Source organism: Copidosoma floridanum, unplaced genomic scaffold (assembly GCF_036245765.1).
Source record: "Copidosoma floridanum isolate Cflo_tuat_1 unplaced genomic scaffold, Cflo_Japanese_pri ptg000013l, whole genome shotgun sequence".
Classification (NCBI taxonomy): domain Eukaryota; kingdom Metazoa; phylum Arthropoda; class Insecta; order Hymenoptera; family Encyrtidae; genus Copidosoma; species Copidosoma floridanum.
This window is the reverse complement of record NW_028321890.1, coordinates 19,960,714-19,982,349: the sequence shown is the minus strand read 5'-3', so window position 1 is coordinate 19,982,349 and position 21,636 is coordinate 19,960,714. Positions and strand designations below refer to the sequence as shown.

General features: G+C 45.1%; 1 protein-coding gene across 3 annotated transcripts in view; it reads right to left on the bottom strand.

Annotated features, from left to right (window-relative positions):
* The window catches only part of LOC106645062 (uncharacterized), a 31,113-nt gene extending 13,449 nt beyond the window's left edge, over positions 1 to 17,664 (bottom strand). The window contains exons 1-3 of one of the 3 annotated variants that reach the window (XM_089591522.1): positions 17,409 to 17,664; positions 16,781 to 17,351; positions 16,354 to 16,678 (exon numbers count right to left, since the gene is read on the bottom strand). In XM_089591522.1, the coding sequence (XP_089447648.1) occupies positions 16,354 to 16,678; positions 16,781 to 17,351; positions 17,409 to 17,500 (988 nt within the window). In that variant the 5' untranslated portion in view covers positions 17,501 to 17,664. Of the gene's footprint in view, positions 1 to 16,353 lie in introns of all 3 variants that reach the window. The other 2 variants (XM_089591521.1, XM_089591520.1) reach the window with 2 other exon arrangements.
* Between the last annotated feature and the right edge of the window lie 3,972 nt (positions 17,665 to 21,636).

Here is a 21,636-nt window from a genome sequence, read left to right as displayed (position 1 = left end):
TATGGCCCCTTTTCTCTCCTCTTGGCTGCTGATGGTGGGTGCAAGGAAAAAGCCGGCACTTGGCATGGAAAATGCTGAGCGCGCGCTCGCCCCACTCGTGTATACACCCAAAGAAATCGGTTTTCGATCTCTTTTTTTTTTTTTTTTTTCAATCTCGTGTTTGTGTGGATGAGTTACCGAAACGAGCGAGAATCAAGTGTTTCATCATTTGAATTCCAAACGCAGAGAGATAGAGAGAGAGGCGGAGCGGGAAAAACAATGGTGCGCGGGCGCTTTGGTATACATCCTTTAAACGTCCGGGGAGCTTCGGACACAGTTGATTTGGTTACACGCGCTATTGGGGCCCCCACGGATTGATCTCGAGAACAAGACCAAGAGGGGGGAGGGGGAAAGAGACTGGCTTAATACACATCGGCGTATCGATCGATTGGGCCCCATATTTATTGACTGTCGATGATTCGGCGACTTTTTTTATCGTATATATACCACTCGCGTCTTTTTTTTTTTTTTTTTCTGCCTCTCCTCATCGTTCCACGCTGTGCTGCAACTCATCCGTATACTCGCGTGTGGGCCCTCTGTGCCTTTTCTGTTCATCTTGTTTGCTCGGACCCCTCGTTTAATGAAGGATCGCGCCTAATGACTGGACACTAGGCGTGGCGCGAAGATTGCCAAAGCAGCTCTGCCCCCTCCCTCCACTTCCAGCCATATGCGTTTTGCCTCCGACTCTTTTTCTTCTACCCTTTATCCCTTTACCTTTCTCCGGCTGTGCTCACGTGGATATTGAATATGTGCTCCCCACCTTCCCCCTTTTTTCGAGGGTTTCTGTGTAGGTGTGCGGGTGAGCGAGGGTTCTGCGCGATAATATACCTTGGGAGCGGCAGCTGTTGCTTTTCGTGAGATATATTAATTAACGCTGGGAAAAGACGGTGCCGTTTCGGGGCAGGTTGGCATGTACTCTTTTTGTTTCGGCGGATTTTGCTGAGGGATTTCAAGTGTATTGATTTATTTATTTATTATTATTTTTTTTTGATCGGTTGTGTATACTCTGTGTTAAGTCAAGAAAAAAGTATGTACCGTATGCAATAGTATTGTTGAGATTTCATGTGTGCCTGGAAAGATCTTTACTGGGTCAGAGAATTCATCTATGTGTTTGTATCCACACGTGGATTCTCTTCTACTTTAGTTCATACGTCACTTAAAAAGAACTTTTTTGTACCGATATTGTGGTTTAGATTGTCTTTCAAAAAATAAAAGAGACCGTTGGATTGTGATTCCTGACTATTGTATGATTCGTTTGTACGGTTATACAATCACAGTACATGAATTTTATTAGTTATAGTTTTCATAGGAGAAAGAATAAAAGTATCGACGATCGACAGAAAAATCAACGAAGCACGAAATTTACTAAAAATCAGGGGATAGTGGACTCTCTTTAAATGGCCTCAATTTCCTTGAGCTTTGTGCAGTATTCAATGTTAGGAATAACATTGACAGAAGGATAAACATCCAGAATGGCCCGATGAAAGATGAACGGAGAGAAAAGAGACGATGAACAACGAGATGTATGCACCAAGGGAGGGAGACAAACTGGTTGCGATGAGCAACCTTCTCCTCGTGTACTCGACGTGCATTGCACTACATCATGGAAGGAAGAGCACATAATGTGTTCCAACCGCGCGTGGAGCTGTATATTTCACGATACACCGAGCAATTTGACATCTCACGTGCAAACATAATTCACGCGCTCTCGCGCACCCCCGACGCTTGTGCTCGCACATGTACGCATATCGATGTAACACAAGAGACGCGAGAATCTTCCCGCGTATATATATACATATAATACTGTTTACCTTCCTTATATACATACTTTTGCTCTTCCCTTACTCCATACACTTTTTTTGTCTCTGTTTTCCCTCCCAAGTTAGTTTTCGTCCGCGATTGCTTGCCGATCGTCCGGCCGATACAGTCTGTCATCCGTACGAGCCCGAGTGGGCGGTGGACGTGCCCGGGGTGGCTACACAGGTTGAGCGATTGATTCGACGATGGCGTGCTCCCCGGCAATTTCACGCCTTATCACGTAATTGCGCGCCCTTTTTTAAAGGCCTGATCGATAAAGACACGCGTTTTTTTTTTTTTTTTTTAGAATTTCAACCAACCTGCCTCCTGAAAGTCAACTGCGTGGTGGAAACTTGCGTACATGCAAATGGATACTTGTGCGAGCGTTGGGTGTAGGATTTTCTCGCTTTCCGCTGCTGCTTCATGGAACACTGACGTTTTCTCACGAGCCGAAGTTTTCCCACACGCGCTCGGATGTGCAAACACGCGCCATTGGGGGAAATCGTCGCGTCCGTCCGCGCGAAAATAATGCAAAGCAGGGAAAAAAAAAAAGAAATGTATGATAAAATGCACAAAAGAGATCGGGGGGGGGAGAGAGAAAAAAAAGTTTCGTGGAATAAAGAGAAAAGAGCGCGACGAAGATGAGCGAAAAAGATATCGGGTTACGAAACGAAATTACAATGCTGCGCTGTATACGCGCGGGGCCCTTCCTTGTTTCTTTTTTCTCCCCCTCCTTCTAGGCCCTCTTGACTCTCGGGGCCCACTCTTTTTTTTTTTTTTTTTTTTTCCTTTCGCTTGCAAACACAACCACGCGCGCGCGAGCGAGATGTCCATTGGTTTTGACGTAGGGTAGCGTCGTGCGGCATATCAGACCTGGTGGCAGGCCCTTGATTTTTCGGCCCCGAGTGAGAAAGAGACGATTCGAAATTGAGCCAACCCATACACGGCATTGTGTGTTGTATATCCTCCGTCGTCCTGTGTGTATATAATATGGGTATACGAATTTTCACTCTCCGACTTTTTCGGGCCCGTTTCTTCGAAGCACCACCACCAGCAGCACCGACAGCAATCCGTCTCCTTTCCCCCCCCCCTCAACTCCTTCTCTTCCTTCGTTCCTTTCTTGGCTTGTCTCTTCATAAAGGCTCCGCGCGGCGCTTGACAGCTGCTAACTTTAGCGATTTAAATGGTGTGTATATGGCGAGCGTACGTGGTGGTGGTACGGGTACATTTGTGAGAACGAGAAAGGAAAGAGGAATCGGTGTTTAATCGAGTCTACCTGCGATGGAAAGGCTTGCTTGTTGCTCTCCCCCTCTCGCTCCGCTTTTGACTTTTTGACTAGTTTGTTCCTTTTTTTTTTTCCTCCTCTCTTTTTATTCTCCTCGCCATGGCGAAGCGTTTGACGTCCCGTGATACGCGCCACATGCAATCCACGGCTGCTACTTTCGAGGACGTGTGTGTGTGCACAAATGTATTTTTGGACGTTTAATTATGGGGGGTTTTAACGCGTGGGCCCAAGGTACCCTTTGGCCATTTCTTTTTTTTTTTCCCTCCTTTTAATGAGATGTCGAAATCGAGGCGCTCGTTCACTTGGATGGATTTTTGATCGCAAAATTATGCACGAGTTCAACGCGCGTCTACTGTCCATGGACTCAAGAGAAACGAGTTTTTTTTTTTTTTTACGTAACCGCAGTAGTGTAAGATAAATTGATTGATTTTTCGTAAACAGTTGATCGTGCGGTTCAATAACCGATGTTTGGAGAACTCGGGATGTGGAAGAAAAGGGTGGAGCGAGTCTCTTTTTTGACTTTCAGCTGCGGAGGCAGTTTGACGTGTGTACCCGTGACTTTTGGGAAAAAAGTCGTGATCCATCACGAGAGGAAAACAGCGGCTGTTAGGAAGAAATCGAGTGAGATTTCCATAAGGAAGGATCAGTCATACCTGTATGGTTGACAAAAAAATTAAAGTTTTTCGAAACTGATGGTCCGATTTGATTAGGTTGTTTGTCAAGCTGTGCTACGTGCGAGAGAAATCTCGATCACCTGAAAAAGTCGATGCGACATTTTCCAGTTTTGAGAATCACCTAATTGACGATTTTTTGTTGAACCACTCACGCGACCTGTACATTGAAAAATGTTTATCTTTGGTGTTATCAGTGTATCGTCCCTTCTTGACTCGGATGCAACTGCATCGTCCCGACTCTGTGCTATCCTTTATCGATACTTTTTATTTTATTTTCTTGCTTACTTTTCAACTTGATTATCTACGAAGCCCATTGTATCTATTGTCAATACTATTTTGGACCCCTCAGCTTCTAGCCCACAATAAAATCCTGCTCTGCTCTCGTTTCATCTCCAGACTGTAGCACGGCTTCTTCGTACACACAATGAAACAATTCCTTAACGTACCTCGTACACGTAAGTGTACAAGGAGCTCGTCGTCGGGTTCCGCGAAATCACCGCAGCAGGACTCCCCCTCCCCCCTTCGTATATGCATGTATAACTCGGATAATTTCTCCTAGTGGGTTACCACCACCGGTTGTACGTGTACTACTGCACCGCCGTCTTCTCCATCCAGTCAGGGGGGTCTCGCTGATTTTTCTCGCCCCAAACAAAACTACAGCACGGCAAACAACGTATATGAGCACACGACTTTGTAATATCTGGGCTACCATTTGCCCGACTATATACCTATTATAAGTGCACGTACGAACGAGCTAGAAGATGATTTTCCCTTTTCGCGACATACGGGCTACACGTACACAAGACCTTCTCATCTGCACGATTATTCTTCGGTACGTACATATTTTTTACACATATAATGTATATATATATATGTGAAACGGTAACTTGCCTATGAGCTACAACTACTAAGCTACTTCTGCTGCTGCTCCTGTGTGCAACAACAACAACAACAATATATACACACACACACGCGCGCGCGCGAGAAGAGAGAAGATTAAATACACGCACACTCGGGGGCCCGTCCGTTATCCTCGTGCCTTATCATCCCTCATCCTCCGCAACGAGCGAGTACATACGCGGTATGTATATTACATACTTGTGCGGAGGCAAGGAGAGGTAGGATAATCGCGTCCCTCCTGGAAGAGAGCTGCTGTTGCTCTTTTACAACAGTAGGAGTAGTTGTACGTGCTCACATGTATATGTATATATATGCCAACACACATATTTATATACGAGGGCAAAACAAAACAAAAAAAAAAAAACAAAAGCAAAAGAGAGACTGGGCCGACATTCCAGAGTCTGGTCGCTCGACCCCCGCGACCCCCGACCCCTAAATCATCCGCCGTGCGCGTATATACGCCGTGCCGAGCCCGCGATATTCCGTTTTGTCCCCCCCCCTCCCTTCCGCGCCCACCTCTCGCTTCTTCTCCGCGATTATCTTCTCTCTTCCTTCGTCTTCCTCGTGTTCCTTTTTTTTTTTTTTTTTTTCTTTTCTTTTTTTTTCGTCCTTCTTCGTCGTCGTCCTCTGATGCGCTTTTTTCGCCAACTCGGCTGCTCCCGCTCTCGTATTTATATGCACCGGCGCGCCTACACACACACGTACAGAACGACCGAAGGAACGAGCTTTACACAGAGTGTGGGAAAAGGACGAGGGTCCTTCGACCTGGACTTTCGGCCACATTTTTTTTTTCTCTCAACCCCCTCCCCCGCGCCCTTTAATCACTCGCTGTATATTCCCACTTGTGTGTTACATTGTACACTAATTCCTTCGATGCAGCTCATCATTATCATACGGCACCCCCCCTTTTTTCCACCCGAGCTTCGTTTGCGCGCTTATACCTTCTTTTCTCGGTCTTAAGTTTTTTTACGTGCAACCGCACGCGCGCCAGTGCAACGGAGCCGGACGGAAAATTTATATCGTATCGCGCCCCCCCATACACGCACCGCGATTTACGTTCTCCAACCCTTTCTTCTCCTCCTTCTTCTTATTTTTCCTCCCCGCGTTTTGCGTACACGCTGCGTGTAGTAGCTGGTGCGGCGGTGCAATTACGCGCCGGGTAAAAATACACTGACGAGTTTACGATAGAAATTCGAGAACCGCCCGATCGGGAGCCGCTGATAACGGTCGACGCACCGAAAGTGAGAACTTTCGACTTCTGGTCATGCGCGTTTCGGTGGTGTGTGTGTGCTACACATGGTATAGCTGGTGGTGATGATTGGAGCTTTTCAAATTTGATTACTGTGGTGGTGGAACTGTACAGCGTAAAGTAACGGCAGAATTGTGCACAGTAGGAAAAAAAGGTTTTTACAGAGAGCTGAGGCTTACCGTAGAATACATTTGAGCTCTAAAAGTTGTATCATTTAGACAAGTGCCCCGAAAAAGAGACGAAGAAAGGTAAGAAAGCCAACAACACCACGTCTGAACTCTAAAGGAAAACGCAATGATTCTGTCGAAATTCGGACTATACTTGTATGTTTCAATGACAGATGAACTATTTTCAAAGCTACGTCGATTCCCTGCGGATTCATACCACTTGAGAGTTGCAAGTGCATAAATCATGTACTCGGATAATCTGTAACCATTGATTTATTGGACCTGTACAGGTTTGGAATACCCAATTTTTCATAATCATCTTTTGGTGAGATGTGTTGTGATATTGTCCCTGATGGTAAAAACAGCCATTATTTTCAACATAAAACTGTTGTACCCATCAATAGAGTTATTTTGATATCCAAATAGTCTCTTTTAGTCGACAAACGTTCAAATATTCTACTCTTCTCAGCCTACGACACAAATACAGGTGGGTTTTATATATTTATATCTCAACAATCTATACATGTATCGTAAAAAAAACATACACAAAACGGGGCAATTAGTGGTTTGTGCAAGAAAATTACTATCGCATTTCGAACCAAGGCTGTTTTAAACAAGTTTCTATTTTGGATTATTCGAAGGCTGCATGACTACATCTCCTTCTCTCTTCCCACCCGAGTGTAAAAACAATCAAACCGATCTAATTAAAACTGGGCCACTACACTCTCCCCCTCTTCTGTCCATTGTACGCGCGATGAAGAAAAAAAAAAATCTATTTATACCCACACGGTTCCGCACGAATCGATGAAACCTGCGCGTCACAATGGTATACATGAGCGCGTAGATGAGTCAGACCACCGGAATCCAACATACGAACCTTTAAACAGCGCGTTAAAGGTACAAAGTTCCCGGGAGACACCCGATACCCCCCTCGGGGGCAAATGTATACCTACTTAACGACCAAGGCCATCATCGTCGTTAGCACATTGTTCGCTACGCATATTATATACACCACGCGTTTGGGGCTCATCTTCTTACACAGTCTCTCTCTCTCATCGGGGTAAAGCTCGCGCGAACCAAAACGAGGTGTAGCGCGCCAAGAAGGCGGGGATGAGCCATCCCTCTCTCCGGGCGCTCCTTCTTCTTCTTCCGCAAGGGCTACCGAATACAACAACGAACCGTGCCGCCCTACTTTCTCCCCCCCCCTCCCATTTATCCATCCTCTTGCGCGTCTTATATTACGAGGATGGATCTGTTTCGAGAGTTTTGCTTGATTTAGGTTCGATGGTTATTGCCGGCTGTATACGTAGGTGGGTGGGGATTATGGGTGCTTTTCGCGAGCCGAGTGTTTTTCGATATCGGCCGTACAGCACGCAGGTCACGTTTTCTCCCGGTACCTGTAACTATATTATATACCCGCGTCGTTTTCATGAATCCGCGTACAAGAGGCGTGTATCGGGTGTATTCGAGAGCTTGTCGCCGTCCTCCGTGACGATAAGTGCCTATTCCGATAAAACGAGGTGGTATATACAGCGGCGTCGCGGGGGGTGCGATGGTAATTCATAATTAAAGGGGTTCATTGATTATAGCGCGCTGTTATAAATCGCCCCGGTGTTTCTCGCCCGGCGAGTCGGTCGAATTGTTTATTGGCGCTTGGCACATATATGGACTCGAGTTTCAATTTACGCCTCGGACCATGTGGGCAATCGATTCGGGTGTGTACAATGTTATTTGCACCGTTTTACGTCGAATCGATTGCGCATACCCAGGTGGGCACGTGTTTTTAGCGTAAAATAAATTTCGCAACGCAGGCATTGATTGGAAAACCGCTGCGTTGTATACCGGGGGGCAGCTCGAGTTTTTCACTCGTGTCGAATAGCTTTTGCGTGCCGGATAATTATTCCTCAGAGGAGACAGTTATATCTCATCGCAAACGCGAGAGGTTGCCTAAAATATCTCTTGGTTAAGGTAAATTTACTTGCGAGTCGCTGTACTTATGAGCATTTTGTGTGTCATCGACGTGAAAAACACAAATTGTGGAAGTTTTCGGAGTAGCTGTCCTTTGAAATCGCAAAGTGACATCTTGTTGCCAAAGAAGAGCAAAGATATTTATACAAAACCATTTTAACAAAAAAATCAAATCAAAACATACGTCATCCCATGACACAATTCACTGTTTGATAATAAAAGTCTGATGGAAGGCTTTCTCCTTCGCCCGACTCGAATACCACGACTAAGCTCGAAAAAAAAACTTAATTGCCTCAGCAGCAGCTAATTCCAACCGCCGGAAAAAAGGCGCACGGTATATTTTTCCAACTGCTTCCCCTCCTCTGTTTTCCCATCACATCGAACTAATCAACCCGCGACCCACAGCCGCGCCAGAAGCCAAACTAGTGCCACGGAGCTTGCGACCAACTGCCCGACTATTTATTGGGACTCTCAAAACTTCCGCGCGTGTATTAGGTGCGATGATTGACCAGTCGTTTGTTTTTTCAAGGGGTATTCCATCCTCCAAGATCGTCTGCTTGTCATCCGACGACGGAAGTAATACCTCCTTTTTTTCAATAAATATTTTCATTCTTCAACGAGTCAAACGGTGAGTAAACATTTGACGTGATTTTTTAGCTCGTAGCTCTGCTGGTTATATGTTACAGTGATGAAAATGAGATGAAAATGAAAAGCGATACTTTTTTAAAATAATTACAATAGTAAATAACAGTATACGGTATGAGAAATACAGGAAAGAGGAGTAAAATGAACAATAATGAATAAATTAAATAAAAATGATACAAAGTAAAGAAATTCTTGAGCTATGAATCATGTAACTATACAAAAGACCATGATACCATATGAAAATTACTGTGCCAAACAATAAAATGAAAGGTTTTTTGCCTACAGTTTTGTACATTTTGTATATCCCAAATTCGTATAATTTCAATGTTTCGCTGTTCTGAGAGGGCGGGAGAGATCACGCGCAACGTTGTTTTCGTGCATCAAGGAAGATTTTTCGGAAAACGCATTACATCTACTCCCCCAAGCCTAAAATCCCAGACCGACTAATCAAATTATCGCGCACCACCGACTCTGCTCGCAGGACAAACACACTTCAGCGAAACCAAGACCGAGAGAGATTTTCCGCGCAGGGAAAAAATGGGAAAGAGAAAAGAAAAAAAAGGGGAAAAAGAAACTCTGACGTGTATAATACACAAAAACGCTTCGGAGAAAGGGAGCGCCAGCTTGTGCAAACAAGCAAAAGGTAAAAAAAGAAGAAAAAAAAGAGGCGCGGGCGCAAAGTTTGACACCGACACTCTCTTCCCCTATGGCCTTCCGACGCCGCAGCCAGCTGACCGTACCTTCCTTCTCTCCTGTACCATATACATATACATCCAAGCGATCCCCTATACTTAAGTCTTTAAACCCACGTCGGGCCCTCGGGGCAGCTCCTTTTCACCCCGTGCAAATCTCTTCCCGTCCAAATCAGTGTCTCGTGAGGGTAAGTGTTCCCCCCCCCCCCTCGGCTGTCCCGTGTCATAAGCTGCCGGGACCTCCCTCGATTCGCCGGCGCAGCTTCCGTTTTTCATCGAATTTTCCGCGCTGCTTGCGCAGGTATACCCCGATGTCGCGCGCTCCGGTCAAAGGGGCTTTTCAAAGCGCCAGCCACCCGCCGAAACGGTATAGATATACCTGCGATCTTATCTCTCCCTAAGATATACGTAAGCTATACTTTTGCGGCGGTCAGGAGGTGGACGTGCCGCGCCGAAGACGCCCTTTGTTCGTCTTCTTGGAGTTTTTTTTTTGCCCCCACTCGTTATCCTATTGCACGGACGGGGATGGTGGAAAAGCGAGGATATGCACTGCACCGGCGGGGATTATTGTTATTAGCCGTATATAGCCGTCGAGCCGGCTCGGCTTTGCCCTCGCCTATGTTTGCTTGATGCTCGTGCGGGTGCGTGTTTTTCTTTCCTGTTGCGTACACGTCACTGTGATATGTCTCTGTTTTCGATTGGTGCGAGAAATCGTGGGGTTACTCGACGATTTACATCCACTACGATGTTAGCAAATGTGTCAAGATACGTGTCTGTAAACAAAGCTTTTTACTGCACAACCAATCTGTAAATTCATTGATTTTTCAGTGATCAACAGTGGCTTCCTTTCATTTGTTTATTCATCTAAATGTTTTACTAATCCAGCCTAGTTTTCAGGATTTGAGAAAAATTTCCCAATCGATGGTTCGTCAACTATTCAGTATGACCAAAAGTCAGGTAACTAAAAGCACCGAAGAACACCTGATTACAGATCGGCGCGTAAAAAAAACAAAGAACCCAACGATAAAGCACATACGATCACTACGGTGGAAGACTGCTGCTCTCGTTTGTCCCCGTGACTCGTGCAATAAAAAGCACGCAAGAGCCGCGACTCGCGACCCCTACTCTTCCTACGGTACAACAAAAGAGGTGAAATATCAACGTACAAATTCCGCACTCGATCCTCCTCTTGTATACCTGTGCACAGTGTGCACACACACACACACAGACACAGACACATCAGCAGGTTATACAAACAACAGCCAATACATGCATACACCACTGAAAGAGTCCTCGGTGGTTCAACTTCCATTGTACCATATCCACCGAGTCTATACGCGGTGTACATTGCACGCTCTCGACCGTGCAGTGGTGGCGATCGTGACGATCGTGAGGCGAGCCCTGCTGGTACTCTTATACGTACATACCCATCTAACGAAAAAGACACAGAGGGAGAAAGCTTCGGGAGTAGGTGCGCTCTGGTAATATTCTTTCTCCATTCTTCGTCCTGTGTACGTATGTAACTATGTGGAAGCTGCTGCAAGCATCGCTTCTATATTCGGTCTACGTACGTGTCGTAATGTGATAGGAAAAGGAGGAGGTTGCGATCGATCCACCTTATATCGTATACCTTCCGGACGCTTTTACGGTGTAAGTCTGTGAAAGACGCCGTATATGCGGTATATACACGCATAACGCGTCGGCACCCCGCGACGCCGACACGAGAGCCGTCGCTTCTCTCTCTTCTCGCGCCGAGATTCTCTTCTTTTGGCTGCACAAGCAGCACAGCGTCCCTATACGGCGGTGTAGCTTCCAGACACGTGTGGGTATCCTTGTATTTATATCTGTTTTTTTTTTTTTTTTTTCTTCTTCGTTTTATCCATTTTTTTTTCGCCATACGTCACAAGTGTATAGACGTTCTTGTACTCTTTCCTTTTTGCGTCGTATGTATGCCACGTCTAGACTTTATTGGTCGGGTGTATGTGCTAGTTTTTTGTATTGATAGTCTTTTGATTTGGTTGATGGTTGCAAGTTCCTTGTTGTCCTTTTCCTGAATGTGTCTCATCATTTTTTCACAGAGGAATTCATACGTGTCGCAGAATTTTACATAAATGTCAAATAATACCATTGCAGTTTTACTCATGAGCATAAGCAATGTGGTTTTAATGCCTCTCCATGTGATTACTTGAAGAGTATTTTCTTCGGTTGGTGAAGTCATTACATACTTTTAAGCAGTTTTTATCAATTTTTTCATCTCCAACAGCTGAATAAAAACATCACAAAGCTCGACAAGTCGTTTAAATTGGCTCTGTGTACATAATATTAGCGCAAAATCGGTATCATCCAAATTCCAGTCTTGTACAGCACGACTAAGAACTTCATTTAATACAAAAAAAAAAAAAGCCCGATCCTTATTTTCATTTCTCGACTGTACAACTAATTGGTCCGATCAGAATCGTTTCAGAATCGTTTTTATCGGGCAACATCGCATCGGTGCAAAATTTACTGCCAATAGAAACCAAATGAACTGGCGCAACTAATTAAAATACAAAATGTCCGTAACGCTGCTCCACCAGCCATATATACACGTATATACGTATACGTATCACGTTTACTCTCCGACTAATGAATATCCCCACAATTTACATAAATCTTCATTAGCGTCCTTGTGAACCCACGTGGAATTTACACAGTGTATTTTTACCGATTTCTGCGTTGAGATGCTTCAAAAATGTCTCTTATAAAAAAAGTACACATTTTACGCATAAATTATTAAACATCGTCGAGACATGTTTTTCCGTTGATCCAACAGCTACCAATCTGAAACTCACTTGCACATGCTCCAAAGTCAAATTTAGGCGAACAAATGGCTTCTACTTTATTTTCGCAAAAAGGGGTAACCCAATACCCGCAACTTTTTGTATGAAAAAAAAAAAAAAAAAAAAAAAAGAAAAAGAATCTCATTTCTCTCGAAAGCGTCCACGCGCCAAGGCAACACCAGTCACAACAAAGCGCAGTAATGTCCAAAAGCCACGATAGCAGTCCAATCTACCCTCGAGGTCGAGGGGCCATGAAAAACCGCGAGCGAGAAATCACGCGTACAACGCCACATCGATATTTTATACACACACGTGCGTGGCTCATCGCGAGTATATATATATAAGTGCATAAAAACGGAGGATTCGCGGAGCGTGGTAGAACACCCGTGTGGCGTATTTCGGTGTGGATCGCATATATGTGGAAAAAGAGGGAAGGGGTGCATACACCTCGTGCGACGACGCGAACGCGGGACGAACCGGTTTGCAATTACTGCGCACCGCGTCCTCGAGCCGGTCTTTTTCGCGCGCGTGCTCGTATACACAGATGGTACTATGGTAGCCGTATTCGCTTGGTCGTGTTAGAGGAGGGGAAAAAAAAAACAGCAAGAAAGAGGTGCGTATACTACACTCGCTCCTATGTACATGTCTAAAACGGGTAGCCCCTGCGTGGTGCGTATGACACAGCAGCATCAGCAGCTCATCCCCTGCTGTACATAGCCGGAATAAGAGGAAGAAGAACCCCCTTTGGATCCCCGTGCTGTCCGACCAATGGGAGAGGCCGACGGGCGACAAAGGGGGAATCTCATTGTCGCCGCTGCTCGCCGGCCACACCAATCGCGTGCACGTGTCCTATCATTCGCTCTTCCCCTTCTTTATTTTTTTTTTTTCGGAGCTCCATCCGATATGTTTTTTTTTTTTTCATTTTCACTTTTTTTGTTTACAGCGCATCCCCGTTTATATAGGTGTGTCTCTCGCATCTGCGGATTATACACGGTACACGAGAAGAAGCGTCGGTATATAAACACAACGAGCGCGCAGATGATAGTGCAGAGGAAGGGGAGGGTGGCTTTTTTTTCTTTTTTTTTTTTTAATCCGTCGTCGCTGGGGCTTGATAATAGATTTGTCAGGAGCGATTATCAAACAGCTGCGCGCTCGCGTGGGGGGCAGGGATGGATGCTGCGTGCGATTCTGAATCGATTTGTTGGGAATTAATGGAATATACGGAAAGGAGGGACGACGGGTCCATTTGTCAGCTGAGGAGCCTACACATCACGAGGGAACACTTGGACAGTGTTGGACAAGACTCTGGTTGGAATCGTGCTTTTTTTTTGTTTTTTGTATTACGCGTGCGAGGGTATGATAAACATTTTTGCGAATTGGATTTATTTGGAAGTGTGTCAGTGTTGAGAGTGACATTAGTTATAGGAAAAGAATCTAGGGGCTGTGGATTTTGAAGTCTTTTGCTATAAAATTCCATAGGTCATTGCAAGACTTTTTTTCTAAATGCCTTTTAATTAAAGTAACTTTAAATGACTTCAATCACTTGTAAAGTCGTCGTCATCAACTTTGTATGCATTTGAATTCGTTGGGAACCTGCAAAGTCTTTCCATAACTTCGAATGACTTTTAATGTCTTTTATTTAAAAAAAAAGTCATTTATCATTGTGTTTTACAGCTCCTTGTTCAGCTCAACTATCAAAGGATCAGTTTTTTCCGTGAAAGTCAGGGGTGAATGAAAATATTAATTAAAGTATCACTTAGATACGGATGTACCGGTGTTTATTAGGTTATTTGAAGGGGTTTCGCACACTTTGAAAGTCATTCGACCCGATCAAAAGCCATTGGCAGCCGTTGAATGACTTCATACGTAATATATAGCCGTTTATAAATATCAGAAAATTTTGAAGATTCATAGAGTCTTTTGGAGTCTTTGCAGTCTCTGCGAGTAAATGTAACAAAACCAATCCAAATTTTCTCCCTGTGTAAACATCATGCCCAGGTCACCTGTTCTGGTTCTTGAAAAAGTAAAAAAGTAACGCGACGATCAAAAATTGTCTCCTGAAGCGCATCACCCATCGCCCTCAATTATCCAATTCCCATCAAACAGTCATCAGTCCAACGAGCAGTTTAACCCAAATACACAAACCCACTGGCCCTCGTGAAAGCAAACAAACAACCGGCCACTCCACAATATACGAACCCACAAACCCACGATCCTCGAAATCATTCACTCGTGTGCCATTCCATCGCTATACGACACACAGCCCAACCCTCGGCACTAATTCACTCTCTTCCGACACATCGCTTCGAGGACAAAATAATACGCCCTCTCGAGCAGATCGCGCGACACTCGCGCCAAACGCAATTGCACCCCGCGCCACACACACACGTATATACACTCGAGAGAGCGTCACTTATTTGCGCGTAATCGTGATGTATGCCATTTTCGTGAGTAGAGTAACGAGTATTTATTGTGTTGACTCTTGATTCGCAGAGAATAACAGAGAGAGAAAACAATGAAATAGTGTGTCAAAAGGTGGGGGTACGTATAGGGATGAAAAGAGAGAAAGCGCGTGTACGCCGTAACTGCGAGAGCAAAAGGGGTTGCTCTAGCGCGTATTGTTAAGTGTGCAGAACGCACACCCCATAAGCGAGAGTGTTGTGTTTGTCGGGGCCGAGTTTCGGCGCGTTGTTTGCATGTGCGTGTGCGGGAAAAAAAGAGGGGTAAGGTGGGCGTGCGACGAGCTCTGCAGGGTGCACGTCGTGTACGTCTGTGTATTATTTGTATATCTATGCCGAGTCGAAGTGCAAATGAAAAAGCTCGGGGAAAGGAAAAAAGGATAGAGATTGTTGGCGAGTAATTTTTTTCTCTTTTTTTTTTTCGGAATACTTTACGGATCTTCCGAGAAATCGGCGAGTCGTCGATTGCGGTATGTCGGAGATGTTAATCTTAACGCTATGCATATATATATGTGTGCCGTGGAGCGACTGTATGTATATATGACGGGGATACACGCTTGTGTGGAGAAAACACGTAATATAAATTTTTGAGATGTGCACGGCTGGGTAATTTCTTAATTGCTGGGAACGAGATGGGACCCTTTCCGCGTGTGTGTGTGCGCGTTGTTATGGGGTGGGATGCGACGAAATTCTCGAGTTGGCGCCAGACGTGTGCTGAAGAGCCTCTTTTTTTTCTACGGGGACGGTTCTTGAGTTTCTGGTTTTTAGACGGATTGACGCGCTTGTGTAAATGCGCGTAGTTTTTTTGGAAATATCGCCGTGTAAACGTACAAGTTGTCTTGGGAACACGTGTTTCTGGCTGATTTTTTACGCCAGGGGATCTATGTTCTGATATGGGAGTTTTTTTCTACCGGTTTATGGACTTTTATAAGAATTTATGATTTGTCAGGGTGTTTATACACGTTTTCCATAAGTTAATACATTTTTTTATTTTTAGGACTTTCTAATGTAATAAACATACTTTTCGTCAGACATGAACACTGTTAAGTTATACTTACAAAAGAAAAAGAAAATTAGATCGAAAATAACATTTCTTTGAATCGATTCTCATTAATCAGTAATAATTTTTTTTCTATGGGCAATTATTTTACAAACACAACACCTTTCAGACCTATCCCTTTTTGATTTGCTTGAAACATTATTTACAGGTTCTACATCGAAAAAAAAGATGTGTACAAAGGTTTTCCCATTTTTACAGGAGGTCCAAAATACGTTAAATTTTTTAAATTATTTTGCATCACTTGCATCACAAAAAAGTGTATACGCACGTGTAATTTATGAGTGCACAAAACTGACAATTTATACAATTTATATAACGTATCGATATAATAAAAGTACATTGGACTTTTAACCCTATTCGCACCTATTAATTTTTCATCCCCTACGACATAAAATTTAAACAATGCAAAAACGAAAGCCCATCAGTTAAATCCTTGACGATGATTTATTGATTCACTCAACACTTAAACCTCCCAAACTATCACAAACCCACAGATGCAGTACCCATAAATTTATGTCAAGCCCAAAAATATAACTTTTTTTGGTCAAAAAATCTGCCCAAACTCGACTCGAAAGACAAAACAATAAAAATTGACTCACCGGTATGCGTTCTCTTGTGTATCTTGAGATTCTCCGACCTGGCGAAGACCTTGCCGCAGCCGGTGTATGGACAGGGAAAGGGCTTCTCCCCGGTGTGCACCCTAATGTGATTGACGAGTTTGTATTTGGCCTTGAAGGCCCTGCCCTTGCGGGTGCAGCCCTGCCAAAAGCACGCGTGCGTCGTAAACTCGGGCCCGCCCACGTGCTCGACCGTCAGGTGGGTGACGATGTCGTGCAAGTTGTCGAACAGCTTGCCGCACAGCCGCTTACCCAGCCCGGGGATGCTCTCCTGCTCCACCCACAGGCACGACATCTTCTGCCGGTGCTGTTGTTGTTGTTGCTGCTGCTGCTGCTGTTGTTGCAGACCGTCGGCCGTCTGTTGTAGGCTACTGAGGCCCCCCGCACCGATACCGGGTGTACCACTGACACCGGACGCCGAACCAGCGCTGCCGGTCTTCATATACCTGAAGAAGGCCCCGTGCGGATGGCCGGCGATTGTTGGGTGATGGTTCATCGCCGGATGATGGTGGTGGTGTTGCTGCTGGTGGTGGTGGACCGACAGGTGGGGTGCCGGCAGGTACTGGTGGTGATGCGTCGTCGCACCTGGGCCACCCAGCCGGCCGTCCTGAGGGTAGTGGCCAGGGTAATGCTGGCTCGGATGGTGGGTGAACTGCTGGATGCTGGGCCCCGTCGCTGTCTCGTGGTGATGAACGAACAGCCCCAGACCACTACTCTCGGGAGTTGTGGGGTTCGCGGCGGCGTTGAACTCGTGCTCTCGTCGCATCAGGTAGTCCCGAGCAGCCGAATAACCCCCGTGTAGAGGTGGAGGCATGTGGTGACCCAGATGAGCCGCACTCATCGCCGCGTGCGTGCCCGGGTGATGTGGATGGTGTGGGTAGCTCTGCGGGTGTGGGGGATAGTGCGGGTGCAGGTGAGGGTGGTGGGCCGGAGCCTCACCTGGGGAGGGCTGCAGTGGCTGGACCATGGCGGTCCCTACGCTGCCTGGGGAATTGGAGGCGGTCTCGCCACCGCTACTGTCGCCAGAGGGGTTTAACACCCCGTTGGGATCACCACCGGGGGACAACTTGATGCCCAGAGACGCCAGGTGGTGTGGGTGCTGGCTGGCATCCAGAAAGGCGTTCATCATGGTGCAACGCTGCACTTTGGAATCTATCTACTGGGACGCACTTTTTAGTTATCGACGCGTCACTGTTCCCCTATTCCTGGAGACGGCGCACTTGGTTGCCGTCGTCGTCGTCGTGGCCACTGCGCTGTCCGAATGCGGGCGCATTTAAAACTACAACACCAACAACAAAAACAACAACAACAACTAAAAGCACTTAAACGACGGCAAGTATCACACTTGGGCAATGTGTTGCCCCCAGAGTTCGACCGACGCAGTCGTCCGACGCGTCTCAACTGTACTGTTTGTGGTTCTGTCAACGACAACTGAGCCCGGGCACTCGGTCACCATCCCGCGATCGCGCACATAATTTTCCACCTCCCGGAAAAATCGGCGCAACAGGGGTATGTTTGTCAGCGATCCTCCCACGTTCCGACTACGGATGGACAGGCACGCGCCACTGGAAGAGGGAAATGAACAGCCAGGGAGATGAATGTATATGTCAGGGCAAGGAAGCGCCGGAGATCCGTGCTGTGCGTGCCTTGCTGCGTTCTCAGCGGGACTGAAGTCTGAGCTGCTGATTCTGCTCGAGCGGCCGAATTCAGCGTGCAGGCGGGTTAGCAGCAGGGGAGAAAAGACTACGACTACCTTGGGACCTCGGCACACAACGCCCCTGCATGTCCCGGAACGGCGAACGAGAGAGAGCAAGCCCACCACTGGTGGGATGTACGCCAATTGGGTGCCCCGGGATGTGGGGCTCATCCCCACTCTGTAGGCTGGTGGGCGACGCCCTCTGCAGAATTGCTACCAAGAGATGATTGGCGATGGAGAATCTGGACTCGCCCAAGGACGGAGAAAGGTCCAATGGGGATATTGTGGGACGGAGACGGAAGATCCCTTTGGATGTGTCCAAACTGTGGATGTCGGTTGGATGGACTTGGCTGTAGCTTCTGTTCTGGAGAGTCAGTAAGTTACTGAGCTTGGTACCCGGGACACGTAAGGTAGCTTCTGAGCGATTGTAAAACAATGTTTAATTCCCAGCTTCCGAATTCAAAGCTGCAGAGTTAATTCCGATGAAGCGTTGAAGCTTTTGAACAACAAATGGATGAACAATCTTTTGATTTATGTTATTACAGCGTTGTACCCTGATTCTACATTTAATCATGCGTAGGGCTTTTATCCATTTGTATTTTGCAATGAGAAAATGGTAGTATTGAAAGGCTCGTTTTTTCAATTCATTTTATTAAACAAAAAAGCGCAAAAAAGTCACCCGTATCAGTCGGGCGTATAGCGATTGCACAATGAGTTACAGAACCATGTAATAGGTGTAAACAAAGATCAAAAGTATGCAGTTCAAGCATAAAGAACAGTATTTAATAAAGAAAAACAAAGTAACATTTGGAATAACTATTCCTCATTTTGACGCATTATTACTTTGCCACAAAATCATGAAACATAACGTATGGAGAAGATATTTTTTTCTAATATTAGGTCACATTGATGCAAGATTCTACAGCAATTAGATCAGATCAAGTTAAACAATTAGATACTCGTCAAACTTCAAACTCTAAAGACAATCAAATAATAGACTTGAGAAATCAAAATTTGCGTAATTCAAAAATTCGTTTGGGTATCAAGTATATTAAATGCCAAGGGTATTTCACCCCAATGGTAAACTGGAAAAATACATGGACATTTACATAAATGAGCTTAAACGTTTTTGCCATAACTTGAATGAATGTCAGGTTACCAAAATGGTTTGATAAGTAAGCAGGCTCACCTGGGGCCAAGAATTTATATGTAAACACAAGAAATGGGACACAACTGGGCAGGTGATGAGCACAGTCTCGAATTGAGGTGACAAAAATCTGCCGTTTATCAGAGACGGTACTGTAATATGATGAACCTCAGGTGATCGTCACCATCCACACCAAAAATGTCACTCGACCTTTTCTTAGATAGTTTGCTGGACAATCCAGTGACAGCATCACGCATATCGATTGAGCATATCTTCACGAGAACTCCACGAGATGGAGAACTTAAAAAAAAGTCTGGGTCAACGATGACGCTGTTCTCTTCTACAGGTGTCCAATCACTTGTCCATACAACGAACTTTTAAGCTCGTTACACCCCAAGGCATTGAAGCTGCATGAGACACAATTTTTTAATTTTTGTATTGCTCGGAAGAAGGTACATCAGGTACAATTAGTTTAGATTGTTCGTGCAAAAATGGTGGATTTTAAGATGCAATTTAAAGTATCCAATCGTTTTGACGTAGCAGATGAAAATTCGTGAATCTTAGTGTTAAGTTCTTCTACGGTTTCAGATAAGGTGGGCTATTTTTCCAAAGTTATCAAAAAATGCTGAAGAGGGTGAAATTATGCAAGTTTCTACGTTTGGGCAGGTTAGGTTAATTTGAAGACCAAGAATTACGGGGCATTTTATAATTTTAATAACAAATATTGGTTGTGGGATAATTGAAAAAAGAAAATAGCTAAGAGTACAGGACTTTCTATTCATAATACGCAACTTTGTTTATGTAAGATGAAAAGTATTGACTGTTTACGAATATATACAAGTAAATACGTTGGGCATACAGAGTCGATAAATACTTGGTTTTTTAATAAAATTTTTTCCAAGGAATGAACGATGTTCCATATCGACGCATCTGTATGAACATGATAAAAAGCATCGAAGCTACGAAACGTACCAGAGATCACCGTTAGGGGAGCAGAGTATCTTGAACATCCCTAGGCTGTATCGTACCACGAGGATCAGCAATGTTTCAACTCTAACATCGTGCATCTCGCGGTTCACAAAACGCTGGTCATTACTTTTAATTAATAGTGCTAGTTAAATAAACGACTTCCAGAAAGTACGCACCGTATAGGTTTTGAGTAGTGCGTATATCCGATGTGTCCGTGTGTCGTGAGATAACCAAAGTGGCTGTCAGATTTTTTCGTCGTGATAACTCGAATCGCGTGGTCCAGTAGTAGAAGTCAGGCAGTACTAGTCCTGATGATGGCTCATTCAAAACGATTTGAAGGCACGCCACTTCCGTCCTCCTTCAAACGCGTAATCACGCCAATCTCAATTAGTCATCCGTATACACACGAAACATTGTACTCCTATCGCTTCAATATGTGCTGGAAACAAAAAAAAAATCCACCGATCAATCCAAGTGCCGGGACAACAACAGTGCACAAAGCAAACGACCGTCGTCGTAGAGATGCTCGGGGTGACGTTTGACAGAATGGTGTGGTGGTATACCGTAAGCGCGCGCGATGGAGGCAAATTAATGTCAAGCCTTGCCTTCCTTCGCGATCGCGATCACTCACCCAAAGTGCTTTTAATTTGTAAACTAGGACGTTTTATTCGACGATTGTGCAGTCCCCAGTTCTCCACTAGTCGCTCATCGCTGCGGGACTTGATGTGTAACACACGAGTATAGTATCTTGTCGTTTTTCGGACTTTGTGGGGTTGGTAAACACTTTTTTTGAATTTTCGCTGGAAAAAAGTTATGCAACGCGATGATCAATGCCTTCCGTGGAGAGAGTGAGCTAGTTTTCTGATGGAATGAAAAAACAAAGCCTTTCGTTCGCTTTGGAAACTTTAAACGCGTGATCGATGAAGTGAGTTATCAATTTGGCCGAAAAAACAATCGTGGGCCGTTCGTGAGATCTAGCTGATCATCATCCGTTTATACCTCGAAAAAGAAGAAAAAAAAAAAAAAAAAAAAAAAAAAAAAAGGGATGAGGAGGAGAGGACTGAAAGAACGCCGCCACGCGTCACGCAAAACTTAATAATTCGTGTTCTGCGGCGATAGATCGGAGATCTCGTCGGTCAAAAGCGTACACGAGGGCAATGTATGTGTATACCTGTGCGCGCCATCAGAGGGATACGCCTCGTGAAGCGAGAAGAAGATTCTTGTCTTCTACGGGCCAGTCATTAGGAGAATGACATTCGGCGAACGGCGGGTGGGCATTTTTCAATCTTCCTCCTTTTTTCTCCTCTCTCTCTCTCTCTCCCCTCTTTTTCGTTCTTTTCTTTCTATTCTTCGCCGCGTGATGTGGCACGTGCACGATTATTGTGTACACTAAATAAAACAGTTTTTTTTTTTTTTTTATAAATTCCTTTTTTCCCGTGGAAATTGGTCGATT